The sequence below is a fragment of the Microcaecilia unicolor genome, chromosome 2, assembly GCF_901765095.1.
Source record: "Microcaecilia unicolor chromosome 2, aMicUni1.1, whole genome shotgun sequence".
NCBI classification, from domain to species: domain Eukaryota; kingdom Metazoa; phylum Chordata; class Amphibia; order Gymnophiona; family Siphonopidae; genus Microcaecilia; species Microcaecilia unicolor.
In genome coordinates this window covers 543,987,832-544,002,334 of record NC_044032.1, presented here as the reverse complement: position 1 = coordinate 544,002,334, position 14,503 = coordinate 543,987,832, and the positions used below count along the sequence as shown (strand labels likewise).

Here is a 14,503-nt window from a genome sequence, read left to right as displayed (position 1 = left end):
TCTATGATCTTGGGACAGGTGGGTGGCCCATGGCACAGTAACAGCAACTGGATTATGGTCAGAGATAGTGCAATTGAGGATGCCACTGTACTAAATTCATGATCTGAAGAAAAAAATCTATGCTGCTATACGTGTTGAATCTAGTAATGTGTAATTTCTACATTAGCGGTTTTTGATGATGCCAAATGTCATAAGCCCACAAGTTAACAGTGAGACCGAAAGACCAGGGTTACAACTGTTATTAAAAGGCATAGACATACACTTGTTTTGTAGGCAAAAGTCCAAATCTTCTCCCAAAATACAAAACAGACCAGGAAAATTAACCACCTGGTCATTGAATGTACCACAGAATAAGGACTGGCTCAAGTTCGGTCCATAAACACTACCATGAACAAATTGCGTAGAACAAATGTAACATGACAGCAAAACCTAACCACCCTTGGACTAACCACTTTAGTGATGAGGAGAAGAGCCTTATGATTTATAATAAAGAAATAAAGGTAGTCCCTATACACAAGTGCCCAAGTTGTGAATGACTTATGGAAGCCACCCCTGCATGATGGTTTCTTGGTAGACTATTAGCAAGGAGATTTGCCATTGCCTTCCCCATCATCTTTACCTCCAGCTAAAACAGGGTACTCATTTACTGACAAGGTGGATGGATGGCTGAATGTGGGATTCAAACTCAGGTTTTGGCACAATAGGCAAATAACCTATTGATTGCACCACAAGGTCTCATATTATGAATTAGGATACATATCCCTCATCACTTAGAGAATATGAGGTCAAAAATATCTGCCTAACCTAATCAGTTTTCAATTTTTGATGCTCCATGTCTGTCATAGTACAATCACTTGGGCTTTTTCTTTCTTTATTTATTTGTTACATTTGTACCTCACAATTTCCCACCTATTTGCAGGCTCAATGTGGCTTACATAGTACCGTAATGGCATTCGCCGATTCGGTTGATAACAAATACAGATTGTATTGTGGTCTGATGAGGTAGGTGTGTATCAGGCAACAAGAGGGTCGAAGGGAATGTAGATTATATATTGTCCAGGAAGATCATTGGTTATGCTGTGTTGCTGGGTTTGGGGATTTACGGTGGGTTGGTGGGGTAAGCCTTTTTGAAGAGGTTGGTTTTTAGTGATTTCCTGAAGTATAAATGGTGATGGATTGTTTTCACAGCTTTTGGGAGTGCATTCCATAGTTGTGCACTTATGTAGGAGAAGTAGGATGCGTAAATTGTTTTGTATTTAAGTCCTTTGCAATTAGGGTAGTGTAGGTTTAGGTATGATCGTGATGATTGGATTCTGTTTCTGGCTGGTAGATCTATAAGGTCTATCATGTATCCTGGGACTATGCCGTAGATAACTTTGTGGACCAGGGTGCAGATTTTGAAGGTGATCCTTTCTTTGATTGGGAGCCAGTGCAGCTTTTCTCGGAGGGGTTTGGCACTTTCGAATCGTGTTTTACCAAATATCAGCCTGGCTGCTGTGTTTTGGGCGGTCTGGAGTTTTTTTGTGAGTTGATCTTTGCATCCCGCGTAGATTCCGTTGCAGTAATCTGCATGACTTAGGACCATTGATTGTATTAGGTTTCGAAAAATTTCTCTCGGGAAGAAAGGCTTTAATCGTTTGTTTCCACATTGAGTAGAACGTTTTCTTTATTACGGAGTTTACTTGGCTCTCAAGGGTAAGGTTGTGGTCGATTGTGACTCCGAGTATTTTTAGGCTGTCTGAGGTAGGAAGGGTGTGTCCTGGGATGTTTATGGTTGTGGGTTTGTTCTTGTTATGTTGAGATGAGAGGATGAGGCAGTGTATTTTTTCAGTGTTAAGTTTCAGTTGGAATGAGTTTGCCCAGGAGTCCATGATGTTTAGGCCGGCATTGATTTCATTAGTTATTTCTGTTAAGTCATGTTTGAAGGGGATATAGATTGTAACGTCATCTGCATAGATGAACAGGTTGCGGCCTCGATTGGATAGGTATTTTGCTAGGGGGATCATCATTATATTGAAGAGTATTGGTGATAATGGTGATCCTTGGGGTACTCCGCAGGCTGCTTTCCAAGGTGGTGATATGTTTGATTTTGATTTTACTTGGTATGTTCTACTGGTTAGAAAACCCTTGATCCAATTGAGTACGTTTCCATCAATCCCTAAGTGGCCATGGAGTCTTAGTAGTATACTGTGGTTTACCATGTCGAATTGGAGTAGGAGTATGCTTTTACCTGTGGCTATTTCCTGCTTGAATTTCCTGCCAGGAGAGTGACCAGGACAGTTTCAGTACTGTGGTGGGGGCGGAATCCTGATTGTGAGTCGTGTAGTATTGAAAAATTGTCCATGTATTCTATAAGCTGTTTGGTTACCAGGCTTTCCATCAGTTTCACCACTAGTGGGATAGACGCAACTGGGCGATAGTTGTTGAGGTCGCTTGTATTTTTCTTCATGTCTTTTGGTATTGGGGTGAGTAGGATGTTACCATGTTCTTCAGGGAAGAGACCTTGTTGTAGCATGAAGTTAAAGTGGGATGTGAGGTCTGCTATGAAGTGGCTGGGACACGTATCCAGTTTGCAGTGGGAGTTGGCGAACCTATGAGTCGCTTGTGTAACTGATTCAATGGTGAGGAGGGTAAATGTTGTCCAGATGTGGTCAGCTAGGTATCCACCATGGATTAGGTCTAAATCGTTGATGAAGTTTTCAATGCTGGAGTTGTTCTGAGGAAGTGTGCTGTGTAATTTTAATATTTTTTCGTTAAAGTAGATAGAAGTTTGTCTGCGGGTGGGATGTCTGTATTGGTTGTGGTGATGGGGGTGGTGTCTAGTAACTTATTTACGAGTTGGAATGGTTTCTTCAGATCTTTGTAACCTGGTCCTATTTTAGTTTTGTAGTATAACCTTTTGGTTTGTCTTATTGCATATTTGTATTTTCTATGTATTTGTTTCCATGCTTTGAGTGTATGTTCATCTTTTATTTTTTTCCATGCTCATTCAAGTTTCCTGATTTGTGTTTTGAGTTTTTTTAGTTCGTCATTGAACCATGGTATTGAGTTTTGTCTTCTTGATGTTCTTGTCTTTAAGGGTGCTATTTCGTTTAGTACGCTTCTACATCTATCCTCCCAGTGATTGAGATAATGTATGGAGTCCGTTCATGTTGACCATTCGTTGTCGTATATCATTTGCCAGAATGTTTGTGGGTCTATTTGCCCTATCGTAGTGTAGGTTGTATGTTCTGGTGTATGGTTTAATCCCTTTTTCCGCCAGTCTAGAGATAGGTTCATTTTGTAGTGGTCGGTCCACGGTGTTTCTGACCATTTGAAATGTAAGGAGGGGCGACAAAAATTTCTTCAGGTATATTAGTGAAAGAAGAATAACTAAAAAGGGAATTGTGAGACTAAAAGATACAGCGAACCGCTATGTAGATAATGATGAAGAAAAAGCCAATTTGCTAAATAGATACTTTTGTTCTGTTTTCACTGAAGAAAATCCTGGAGAAGGACCGCGAAAGCTAAAGGTGGACAAAGCCATGGGACCGGACGGGATCCACCCCAGAATATTGAGGGAGCTCAGAGAGGTTCTGGCGGGTCCCCTTAAAGATTTGTTTAATAAATCCTTGGAGACGGGAGAGGTTCCGAGGGACTGGAGAACGGCGGAGGTGGTACCTCTTCACAAAAGTGGTGATAGGGAAGAAGCTGGAAACTACAGGCCAGTAAGCCTCACTTCGGTTATTGGAAAAGTAATGGAAGCCATGCTGAAGGAAAGGATAGTGAATTTCCTAGAAGCCAACAAGTTGCAAGATCCAAGACAACATGGTTTTACCAGAGGGAAATCGTGCCAAACGAATCTCATTGAATTCTTTGATTGGGTAACTGGAGAACTGAATCATCGACGTGCTATAGACGTAATCTACTTAGATTTTAGCAAAGCTTTTGACACGGTTCCCCACAGGAGGCTCTTAAATAAACTAGATGGGCTGAAGATAGGTCCCGAAGTGGTGAACGGGATTAGGAACTGGTTGATGGACAGACGACAGAGGGTGGTGGTAAATGGAGTTCGCTCAGAGGAAGGAAAGGTGAGTAGTGGAGTGCCTCAGGGATCGGTGCTGGGGCCGATTCTGTTCAATATATTTGTGAGTGACATTGCCGAAGGGTTAGAAGGTAAAGTTTGCCTATTTGCCGATGATACTAAGATTTGCAACAGAGTGGACACCCGGGAGGGAGTGGAAAGCATGAAAAGGGATCTGAGGAAGCTAGAAGAATGGTCTAAGGTTTGGCAATTAAAATTCAATGCGAAGAAATGCAAATGCATTTAGGGAGTAGAAACCCACGAGAGACTTATGTGTTAGGCGGTGAGAGTCTGATAGGTACTGAGGGGGAGAGGGATCTTGAGGTGATAGTATCCGAGGATCTGAAGGCGAAACAGTGTGACAAGGCGGTGGCCGTAGCGAGAAGGTTACTAGGCTGTATAGAGAGAGGTGTGATCTGCAGAAGAAAGGAAGTGTTGATGCCCCTGTACAAGTCGTTGATGAGGCCCCACCTGGAGTATTGTGTTCAGTTTTGGAGGCAATACCTTGCGAAGGATGTTAAAAAAATGGAAGCGGTGCAAAGAAAAGCTACGAGAATGGTATGGGATTTGCGTTCTAAGACGTATGAGCAAAGACTTGCTGACCTGAACATGTATACCCTGGAGGAAAGGAGGAACAGGGGTGATATGATAGACGTTCAAATACTTGAAAGGTATTAATCCGCAAAAAAAATCTTTTCCGGAGATGGGAAGGCGGTAGAACGAGAGGACATTAAATGAGATTGAAGGGGGGCAGACTCAAAAAAGATGTCAGGAAGTATTTTTTCACGGAGAGGGTGGTGGATGCTTGGAATGCCCTCCCGCGGGAGGTGGTGGAGATGAAAACGGTAACGGAATTCAAACATGCGTGGGATATGCATAAAGGAATCCTGTGCAGTAGGAATGGATCCTCAGAAGCTTAGCCAAAATTGGGTGGCGGAGCAGGTGGGGGAAGAGAGGTTGGTGGTTGGGAGGCGAGGATAGTTGAGGGCAGACTTATATGGTCTGTGCCAGAGCCGGTGATGGGAGGCGGGACTGGTGGTTGGGAGGCGGGAAATACTGCTGGGCAGACTTGTACGGTCTGTGCCCTGAAAAAGGCAGGTACAAATCAAGGTAAGGTATACACATATGAGTTTATCTTGTTGGGCAGACTGGATGGACCATGCAGGTCTTTTTCTGCCGTCATCTACTATGTTACTATGTTACTATGTATTTGATATTGGTTATTAGTAGGTTAAGATCCGTGGACAGTTTGCATGATATGAGATCTAGGGTGTGGGTAGCTTGCATGTGAGGCCATTTTTGCTCCCTGGATTGTAGGAAGTCTTTGCATTCACGTGCGTTGGTGGAGTCGGGGTCTTCTAGGTGGAGGTTTATGTCACCTATTATTAGTGTATTGGAGTTGTTTACACAAGTATTTGAGATGAAGTCCATGAAGATAGGCTGGCTTTCGTTCCAGTTACCGGGCGGTCTGTAAAATAGGACACAGTTCAGGTGATCGATCAGGGATTTGTTATGAATTCTGAATGAAGCAATTTCTAGTTAGCGTGTTATAAATTCGGCAGTGATTTCGGTGGTGAATTGGGTTCGGTAAATTAGTGCTAAGCCTCCACCTCGCTTTCCCAATCTGGTCCAGTGAGTGATTTTGTAGCCTGGAGGACATAGTTTGAGGATTATGGGGTCCTTTTGATCATGTATCCTTGTTTCAGTGATGAAGATATGATTGAGGTTTTCTAAGCTGATCCAGTCTGATATTGTCGTTGTTTTGTTGACTACGGACCTAGCATTAATGTAACCCACTTGGATATTTTGGTATGGGGCTGGTAGGTTTGATATGTGGATTTTTTTTTAGTTGTCGTTCCTTGGATGGTTTGTGTTTGTTGTGATCTTTCCTTCCGTTTTGTTGATGTAGTCCACATTTAGATGGTCTTCCTTTAATTTGGTGGGTGTCAGTTTGGTGAAGTGTGGAGTATTTGATCAGTTTTTGGTGATTTTGTAGGATGGGTATGATATTTTCTGTAAAGTGGGATGGATAGTGTTAGATGGATCAATGAAAGGGAGTAGATGACTAGGAGTATTTTGATTGTGTTCATTTTGGTGTCAGTTTGGGATAAGTAGAGTACTCACAATCAGATGCTCTGGAGTGTAGTCCTGGGCATAGGGCTCTGTGGTTCATCAACAACAAGCTGCGTGGAGCTCTGCCGTTCGTCACATAGGGTACTCACTGTCCGATGCTCTGGGGTGTTGTCCTGGGCATAGGGCTTTGTGGTTCATCAGCAACAAGCTGCGCAGGGCTCTGTCGTTCATCATCAGCAAACCCGTGAACCGCTGCATCCACATTGTCGTTTTTTTTTTACTGTCGGTCCATCCGTGAAAAGTACTGCAGGCAGGTACTGCAATCAAGTACAGTGGCAAGTACTGCAGTCCACTGCAGGCAATGAAGACACCTAATCAATCTCTGTTTCACTCCCTCTCGTAGCCGTCATTAGCATTCACTCAGTACACAGCAAGCAAACCCGTGAACCGCTGCATCCACGTTGTCGGTTTTTTCTGTCAGTCCGTCCGTAACAGGTACTGTTTAATGCTGTTTTTGTTGGATAAGCAGTATCTTTTGCCCGCATGCTGCCGCTCTTTCTTAGCCTCCTAACGCCCTGCTGATCAATTTGTGTGATGCTCCGCTCCGTCCTCGCCGGCCAACACCTCTCACAGTTTTCAGTGCCGACAGCTTGTTCGGCAGTGCCGGAGGTGGGCTCGGCAGATGATCAGTGTTAAGAGGTGGGCTCCAGTCAGCAGACGGGAATTGGCATCGGCGAGTCTCGTCAGCGGCTGGTGGACGGCAGTGCAGGGGCGGTTGCGGCCCGCTGGCAACGCCAGAGGTGAGTTTTTTTTTTAAAAAACAAAGCACTATCTTATTTTTTAAAAAGGCATTAGAAGGCCTCAGACATTAACCCCTTATTTCTATGAAGTTGCATGCTCAAATTGGCATAAGCAAGTTATAGAATAAGGTCAGTTACACATGTACCTTAATTTAATAATGAGCTAATTGGTGTTAACATGCAACAATAGGTTACTACTACTACTTATTTCTATAGAGCTACTAGCCTTAATTGGTGATAAGTGCCCTTAGTCGCTATTGTATAAGTTTTACACTCTAAATCCAGAGTGTGCAAATTCAAGGAGGGGCATGGGCAGGTCAAGCAGTTAAGCATGCAGTTTATAGAATACTAGCATTCATGTACCTAATTGCCAACAGTTATACATTTATTATGAAACGCCAACTACCATCCTGAGGTAAATCTAAAAACCAGAAGGTGGGCAGTGACAGGCAGAGTAGACCACCGGAGAATTCTTCCTCTGAGGAGGATTCAAGACAACAAAATCTAAGGCACTGTAATGTTTTAAGAAAGGAAGCAGCAGAGCATTTGGGACGTCCAAGATAGTGTTGAAAGTTTAAGATGCTCGCTCTTTTCAGCAATTTTCTTCATAAGAACAGCCACACTGGGTCAGGCTAAAGGTCCATCAAGCCCAGTACACTTTTTTTTCAATAGAGGCTAATCCACTTGATTTACCTGGCTTTCCTTCCCTTCACTATGTAGAAAGGCAAAAAAAAAATGATCAGGGTCTATTTCTCTGAGACCATGTCATCCTCTCAATCTTCCACCCACAGCAAATGCCAGCAGATAAATAAACACCAGTATGGCCTATCTAGTCTGCCTGGTAAGGTGGTTAGGGTTGAACTCCGCACTGTGTATGTTACTCTCTTCTATGCATTTTGAAGTGTGAAAGTCAGTTATATTTTGCTTTGAGTCCTGAGAGCAGGAATAAACTTGGAAGTAAGTCTGAAGGTGACTGAGGCAAGGAAGAGTTGCATTAATTCAAGGCAGAAAAATCAATAAGCCCCAAGTCTTGTATGCCCTTTCCTCTCCCCCATGCAAGCAATTCCTGATTAGGTTAGTAACTGTGTGGCAGTGGTGGAGCAATCTGAAACAATCTTGGAGTCTGGGCTTTCCTGTCATTGGGACTCCACTGCTTACTAAGCTGAAAGGTCCCATGATACCTGCTCCAGGGCTACTACTACTACTATTTAGCATTTCTAAAGCGCTACAAGGCGTACACAGCGCTGCACAAACATAGAAGAAAGAGGCTTGTTGCCCAGTGATCTCCTAGTTCTAAGAGGAATTGTGGTCACTAAGATAAGGTCCACTCTCTTGATTCGTGGACCAGGTGTTTGAGGGACTGGAACATCATTACTTCTGAAGACAGCTCTAGGAAAACGGAAGGTGCAGAAGTGACTATTCAAATTTAGAAACTGGGTTTCCAAGTTGGCGTTCACTCTAATATTGCCTAGTAGAAAACTGAAGCTTTAGAAATTCAAGCGTCTTCAACCCAGAAGACAAATGTGGTTATTAAATATAATGTGGTTATTCAATACAAATTACAGCTTGTGGAAAATAAATGCTGTCACTTTAACCTTAGAACTTTCATTTTTCCTCAGACTACTACAATAGCAAAGGTCAGATGTGAACAGAGCTAGAATGAGGCAAAAGGATAGATTTTGTTTCTATCATGTGCCAGTGGCTTCAACTGAAGACAAACTACTTTCCTCGAAAATCAGAAGTGATGTCAATGGAATCTCACCTTTAGTTCCCTCTCAAGCCTATCCACTTCCGCTCCCAGCGTGTCAATGATGTTCTCTCCATGCTTCAGCATAAAAACTTCCAAATCCTCAGGTGTCTTCACTTGCAGGATTTCCTGGAAAGAAAACAAATCTAATTTTGAATGGTAGGTGAAGGGAAAAGAACAAAACATTACTTTTTGTGGTCAGAGATAGATCACATACACAAACAGGAATCCATATTCTTAACTAGAAAGGAATTTTATTTTCAAAATGGACACATTTAATGGGGTAATTTTTAAGGTGTGGTAAAAGATTGGCTTTTACCACATCTTAATTTTCTGTGGGAGTTGCCAGCTTGTGACCTCAGTTTATTCATATACCACAAGAATGACTAACACACCTTGCAGTTAACCTTGCAAGCTATGTGATTTATATTGCCTGGGAGCACTGGGATACATCTTAAAAAGATCATGCATTAGTTTACAGCCCTCCCCCAAATGCCTCTCTCCAATATCTGATCTCTCTTCCTTATACTCCCAACCACCGCTCTGGCTCTTTAAGGATGCCCCATACCAAGCGTAAATGCGTTGTAAAGGTGATTTCCTCAACCACCAAAACTTCATTTTCTCTGTAGCAGACAACTGTGCACTACCCGTCCAGGACCCCAGCACAGGAATCTGGAGAGGTTGTCTCAGCTGTAGCCCAGTGTAAAGGAGAACCCTCAGCTTCAGGATTAGATGTTACACTCTCTCCTCCGATGTACAACCCTGTTGCCATGCCCAACGGACTCAGCTGTAGCAGTGGGGTTTCCCCGTGCAGAAGTCACTTGCATGTAGGTTCCAATCAGGGACGAGTTTACAGTGAGACCTGCTGGTGAGAGTGAGAACACTGGGGAGCAGTTAGCAGCTGAGGCTGGCTGCAACACCCCTATGGTAGTGTTGCTGGAGAGCATTTGGAAAGATCTTCAGAAGTTGGATTCAATGGTAGCAAAATCTACTAAAGTTACAACTCTTGTGAGTAAACTGATAATTTAACTAATAACTTGGATGGAACTGATAGACAGTTTTCAGAAATGATTTCAGCTTTAAAGGATGAGGTAAAAAATCTTGCAACATACATCATCTACTATAATTAAAGACAAAATGGTTATCCACAAGAAGACTGAGCAAATATAAAATTATAACAGGAGGTTAAACATTCATCTTCTGAATTTCCGAAAGTCTCCAGAGACTTCCCCTGTAGATGCCTTTAAGAGAGATTTAATTGAGGTGCTTGAGTTTCCTGCTGATGGTATTCCTCCTTTGAATAAGAGCTATTATATTTCCACAAGAAGAGTCATCAGGAGATCAACCAGGAGCTATGGTGCAAGATGAAAGCCTGAAGAACTTAATATTTCAGCGATGCTTGAAACGTCAATGAATGAGGATTCAGAGAGTGAGCAACATTATTGGTATAATTTGTTTTTCAGAAAAACATGAACACGGTCAAGAGGTTGCACTTTCAGAATTCTCAAGTCCCTTTTTGTGGGGAAAAAAGTGTGGATATACCCTGATGTGACTAGACAAACCACAAGAGTGCTGAAAACATTTCTTAAACTGCCAAATCGACCTGGCACTACTCTACTAATCCTGTTGCATACAAAACAAAAAATGTAGTAGAGGATTCACGGAGTAACTCTAAAACATTTCCGTATTTATTTTAAGTAGGGTAGAGTCTCATATGATCACCACGGCTGGTTTCACTTCACTCCCTCGGTGAACCTCTGTCCTTGTGTATTTTTAATCACAGACTCATCCCCCAACCTACCTATGCTGATAACATTAGCAATTACTCTATAATACTACTATCTTATCTACTCTTATCATTGCATTAGCAAATAACATTTAGTGGCTGCGTGACACTTATCTCTGTGCATCGGTGTGCTCATAAGCCCCGACAGGTGCCTGTTTCGCTGTTTAAGCTTTGTCAAGGGGGAGGAGTCACAACACCGGATTATTTGAAAGTCCTCTTGCTGCCTCACGTTACAACCTCACTATGGCGGCGGTATAAGATGCCACCGCCATAGTGAGGTTGTAGCGTGAGGCAGCAAGAGGAAATTCAAATAATCCAGTGTTGTGACTCCCCCTTGACAAAGCTTAAACAGCAAAACAGGCACCTGTCGGGGCTTATGAGCACACCAATGCACAGAGATAAGTGTCACGCAGCCACTAAACGTTATTTGCTAATGCAATGATAAGAGTAGATAAGATAGTAGTATTATAGAGTCATTGCTAATGTTATCAGCATAGATAGGTTGGGGGATGAGTTTATGATTAAAAATACAAACGGGCAGATGTTCATCGAGGGAGCGAAGTGAAACCAGCCGTGGTGATCATATGAAACTCTACCCTACTTAAAATAAATACGGAAATGTTTTAGAGTTACTCCGTGAATCCTCTACTACATTTTTTGTTTTGTAGAAAACATTTCTTAGGCAGAATGTGTTATCTGTGGGGGGCATCCTTTTTAATAGCTTACCCCTGTAGATGCCTGATAAAATATATATGTATAAAATATGTATACTTTCAGGCAGAGCAACTGAGAGCTTTCCTGGATTTGAAAAAGATTACTACTGGAGAGGTCTAACTTAATTTTGAGCTGTATTTTTGAGTGAAGGCGAGGTAATTCAAATTAATGGCCTTTTTATTATTTCCTTTCAGATATCCTTGTCTTTCCTGTACTGCTCCCCTTCCTTTAGAGGTCTAAGAAGGATTTATTATTACTTTTTCCTAGGAATATCCTTTTTATTATAATAATTATTTCTGTTTTGCTTAAACAAGTATGTAACTTGTATGATATTCTTTGGAGTAAGGTATTTTTGAAGTACAGTATCAAAACAGGAAAGTTAAGGCATCTCAACAAAATTTGCAACAAAAGTAAAAATTAAGCCAGGTAACTTTAAAGGAACAGCAGACAACATAAAAATAGCAATTTATTCATGTCAACTGCTAAGCAGCTTGTAGATACAAACAAAACCTACATTTTTAAATGTCCATATACAAATGCTAAAAGCCTAAACAATAAGATGGGAGAGAAGAGTATATAGCAGAGGTTCTCAACCCAGTACTCGGGACACACCTAGCCAATCAGGTTTTCAGGATATCCACAATGAATATGTATGAGATAAATTTGCATACAACGGAGGCAGTGCATGCAAATTAATCTCTTGCATATTCATGCCGAGTATCTTGAAAACCTGAATGGCTAGGTTTGTCCCGAGGGCTGGGTTGAGAGCCCTTGGTATATAGGACTAAATGAAGAGACAGATATTAACAGGCATCTCAGAGACCTGGTAGAAGCAGGTTAAGTGATGGGACACCAGGATATAAATTATATCTACAATGAAAGGGTTACTCCTGGGGGAATACTGCGCATAAAATTTTAAAATTCTGTGCACAGTATTAAAAAAAAAAAGATCATCAAGGAGTTAAAGGTGCACTCAGGGAGGACACAGTAACATAGTAAGTGAAGATAGATAAAGACCTGAATGGTCTATCCAGTCTACCCAAGTCACACTCATTATGAATTCATGATTAAATCAACAATGAATGTGATATTATATACTTTATCACAAGTCTTTCTTTGGTGTTTCTGGGACATAGACCACAGAAGTCCACGTGACTATCTTTATGTTCCACCTACTGGAGTTGCCCTCAAAGCCTACTCCAGCCTATCTGAATAAGTCTTATCATTTGTAGGACCCAGAATGTAAGTCTGCCCAGCACTGCCTTAGTTCCAGCTACTGAAGCTACCACTGAAGCTCTTTTCAGCCTATCCTAAACTTTTTACTTTTGTTTTAAACCATCTATTCTCTAAATAGAATTCCTCTGGGTTCATCCCACGCCTTTTTGAATTCTGTCACTGTTTTTGTCTTTTACCACCTCCCTCGGGAGGGAATTCCAGGCATCTACCACCCTCTCCGTGAAAAAGAATTTCCTCACATTACTCCAAAGTCTACCACCCTGCAACCTCAGTTCATGTTCTCTAATTTTACCATTTCCCTTCTCTGGAAGAGATTTGTTCCTATATTAATACGTTTCAAGTATTTAAAATGTCTGTACCATATCTCTCCTGTCCCTTCTTTCCTCTAGGCTATACATATTCAGGTCTTTCAGGATCTTCTCATATGTCTTTTGGTGCAAACCCCATATCATTTTTGTCACCTTCCTGTGCACTGCTTCTAGTCTTTTTATATCCTTAGAAAGGTGCGGCCTCCAAAACTGAACACAGTACTCCAGTTGAGGCATCAACAGCGACCTGTACAGAGGCATCAACACCTCCTCAAGGCCATAGCAGACAAGACTAAATGAATTCTTTGCTTCAGTCGTCATTGAGGAGGATGTAAAGGCGCAACCTGTGCCAGAAATGGTATGTAAGTGTAACAATACGAAGGAACTGAAATAACTCAAAAATGAAATTAGAAACAGAGAAATGTAGTCAAATAAAGACCATATGGCCTATTCAGTCTTCCCATCCATGCCATCTATTCTCTCTATCTCTCCCTTAGAGATACTATGTACTTGAACCAAGCTCTCGAATTCAGATACTGTTTTCATCAAAATCACTTCTACCGGGAGGCTGTTCCACAAATTCACCACCCTTTCTGTGAAGTATTTCTTCAGGTTACTTCTGAGCCTATCCACCTTCACCTTCATCCTATGCCCCCTCATTCTATTTTAACTACAAAACAAATGCCTCTCTGGAGATGCATAGAAAACATGCAAAATGAAACCACTAGTACCCAAACATTAAAAACACAAAAACTGAGGCAAGCAGAAATTAATCAAAAGGTGGTTTAAATACATTGGAGGCAGGTTTCACAGCTAACACATTCTTCAGACTATTGGGATGCCCGGCAGAAAAAAAATAGGGAACAGTACCCTTATATAAGTCTCTGGTGAGGCCCCATTTAGAGCACAGAGTGCAATTCTGGAGATCGCACCTACAGAAAGAAATAAACACGATGGAGTCTGTCCAGAGGGTGGCTACAAAATTGGTAAGTGGTTTCCATCATAAAAAATATAAGGACAGGCTTATGAACATCATCAACATGTATATTCTGGAAGAGAGGCAGGAGAGGGGATATGATAGAGACGGACGGGAGAGGGGATATGATAGAGACGTTTAAATATCTCAGTGGCATTAATGTACAGGAGGAGAGGTTTTTTCAAATGAAGGAAAACTCTGGAATGAGAAGGCATAGAATGAAGTTAAGAGGAAATAGGAGGAATCTAAGAAAATACTCTTTCATTGAAAGAGTGGTGGATGTGTGGAATGGCCTCCCAATGGAGATTATAGAGACAAAGACTGTGTCAGAATTTAAAAAGTGTGGAACAGGCACGTGGGATCCCTTAGAAAAAGGAGGCATTAATGGTTACTGAGAATGGGCAGACTGGATGGGACATTTGATGCTTATCTGCCATCATGTTTCTATGTTTCTAATACAGAATATTTTTTCTGAATTTTTTAGTTATAGAAATTTTAAATTTACATAACAAAGATAAAGTAGTTTGGAAAGCAGGTGGCTCTCAATGATTTACATTATGGCATTCTGTACCTAATAGGATCAGATTCACATCTTTCCACAGCAATATGCTAAGACTTTATTTGCTGGAAAAAAACTGGTCAGTCCAAACTGATTCAAGATAGTCTGGTCACCAGAGTTCCAAAATACAATCAAAATGTAACTCTAATAAAGCTTGGAAGAAATGTCTAAGACCGAGGAAAGCTACCCCCCTGCTTTTCAGACAGTGGATCACTTGGAGGAGAGTGAGCAGTTGGAAGAC

At 41.6% G+C, this 14,503-nt stretch overlaps 1 protein-coding gene across 2 annotated transcripts in view; it reads right to left on the bottom strand.

Annotated features, from left to right (window-relative positions):
* The window catches only part of SLC30A9 (solute carrier family 30 member 9), a 257,679-nt gene that overhangs the window by 5,292 nt on the left and 237,884 nt on the right, over positions 1–14,503 (bottom strand). For both annotated transcript variants that reach the window (XM_030191340.1, XM_030191341.1), the window contains one exon: positions 8,699–8,812. In XM_030191340.1, coding sequence (XP_030047200.1) covers positions 8,699–8,812 — 114 coding nt within the window. The remainder of the gene's footprint in view (positions 1–8,698; positions 8,813–14,503) is intronic.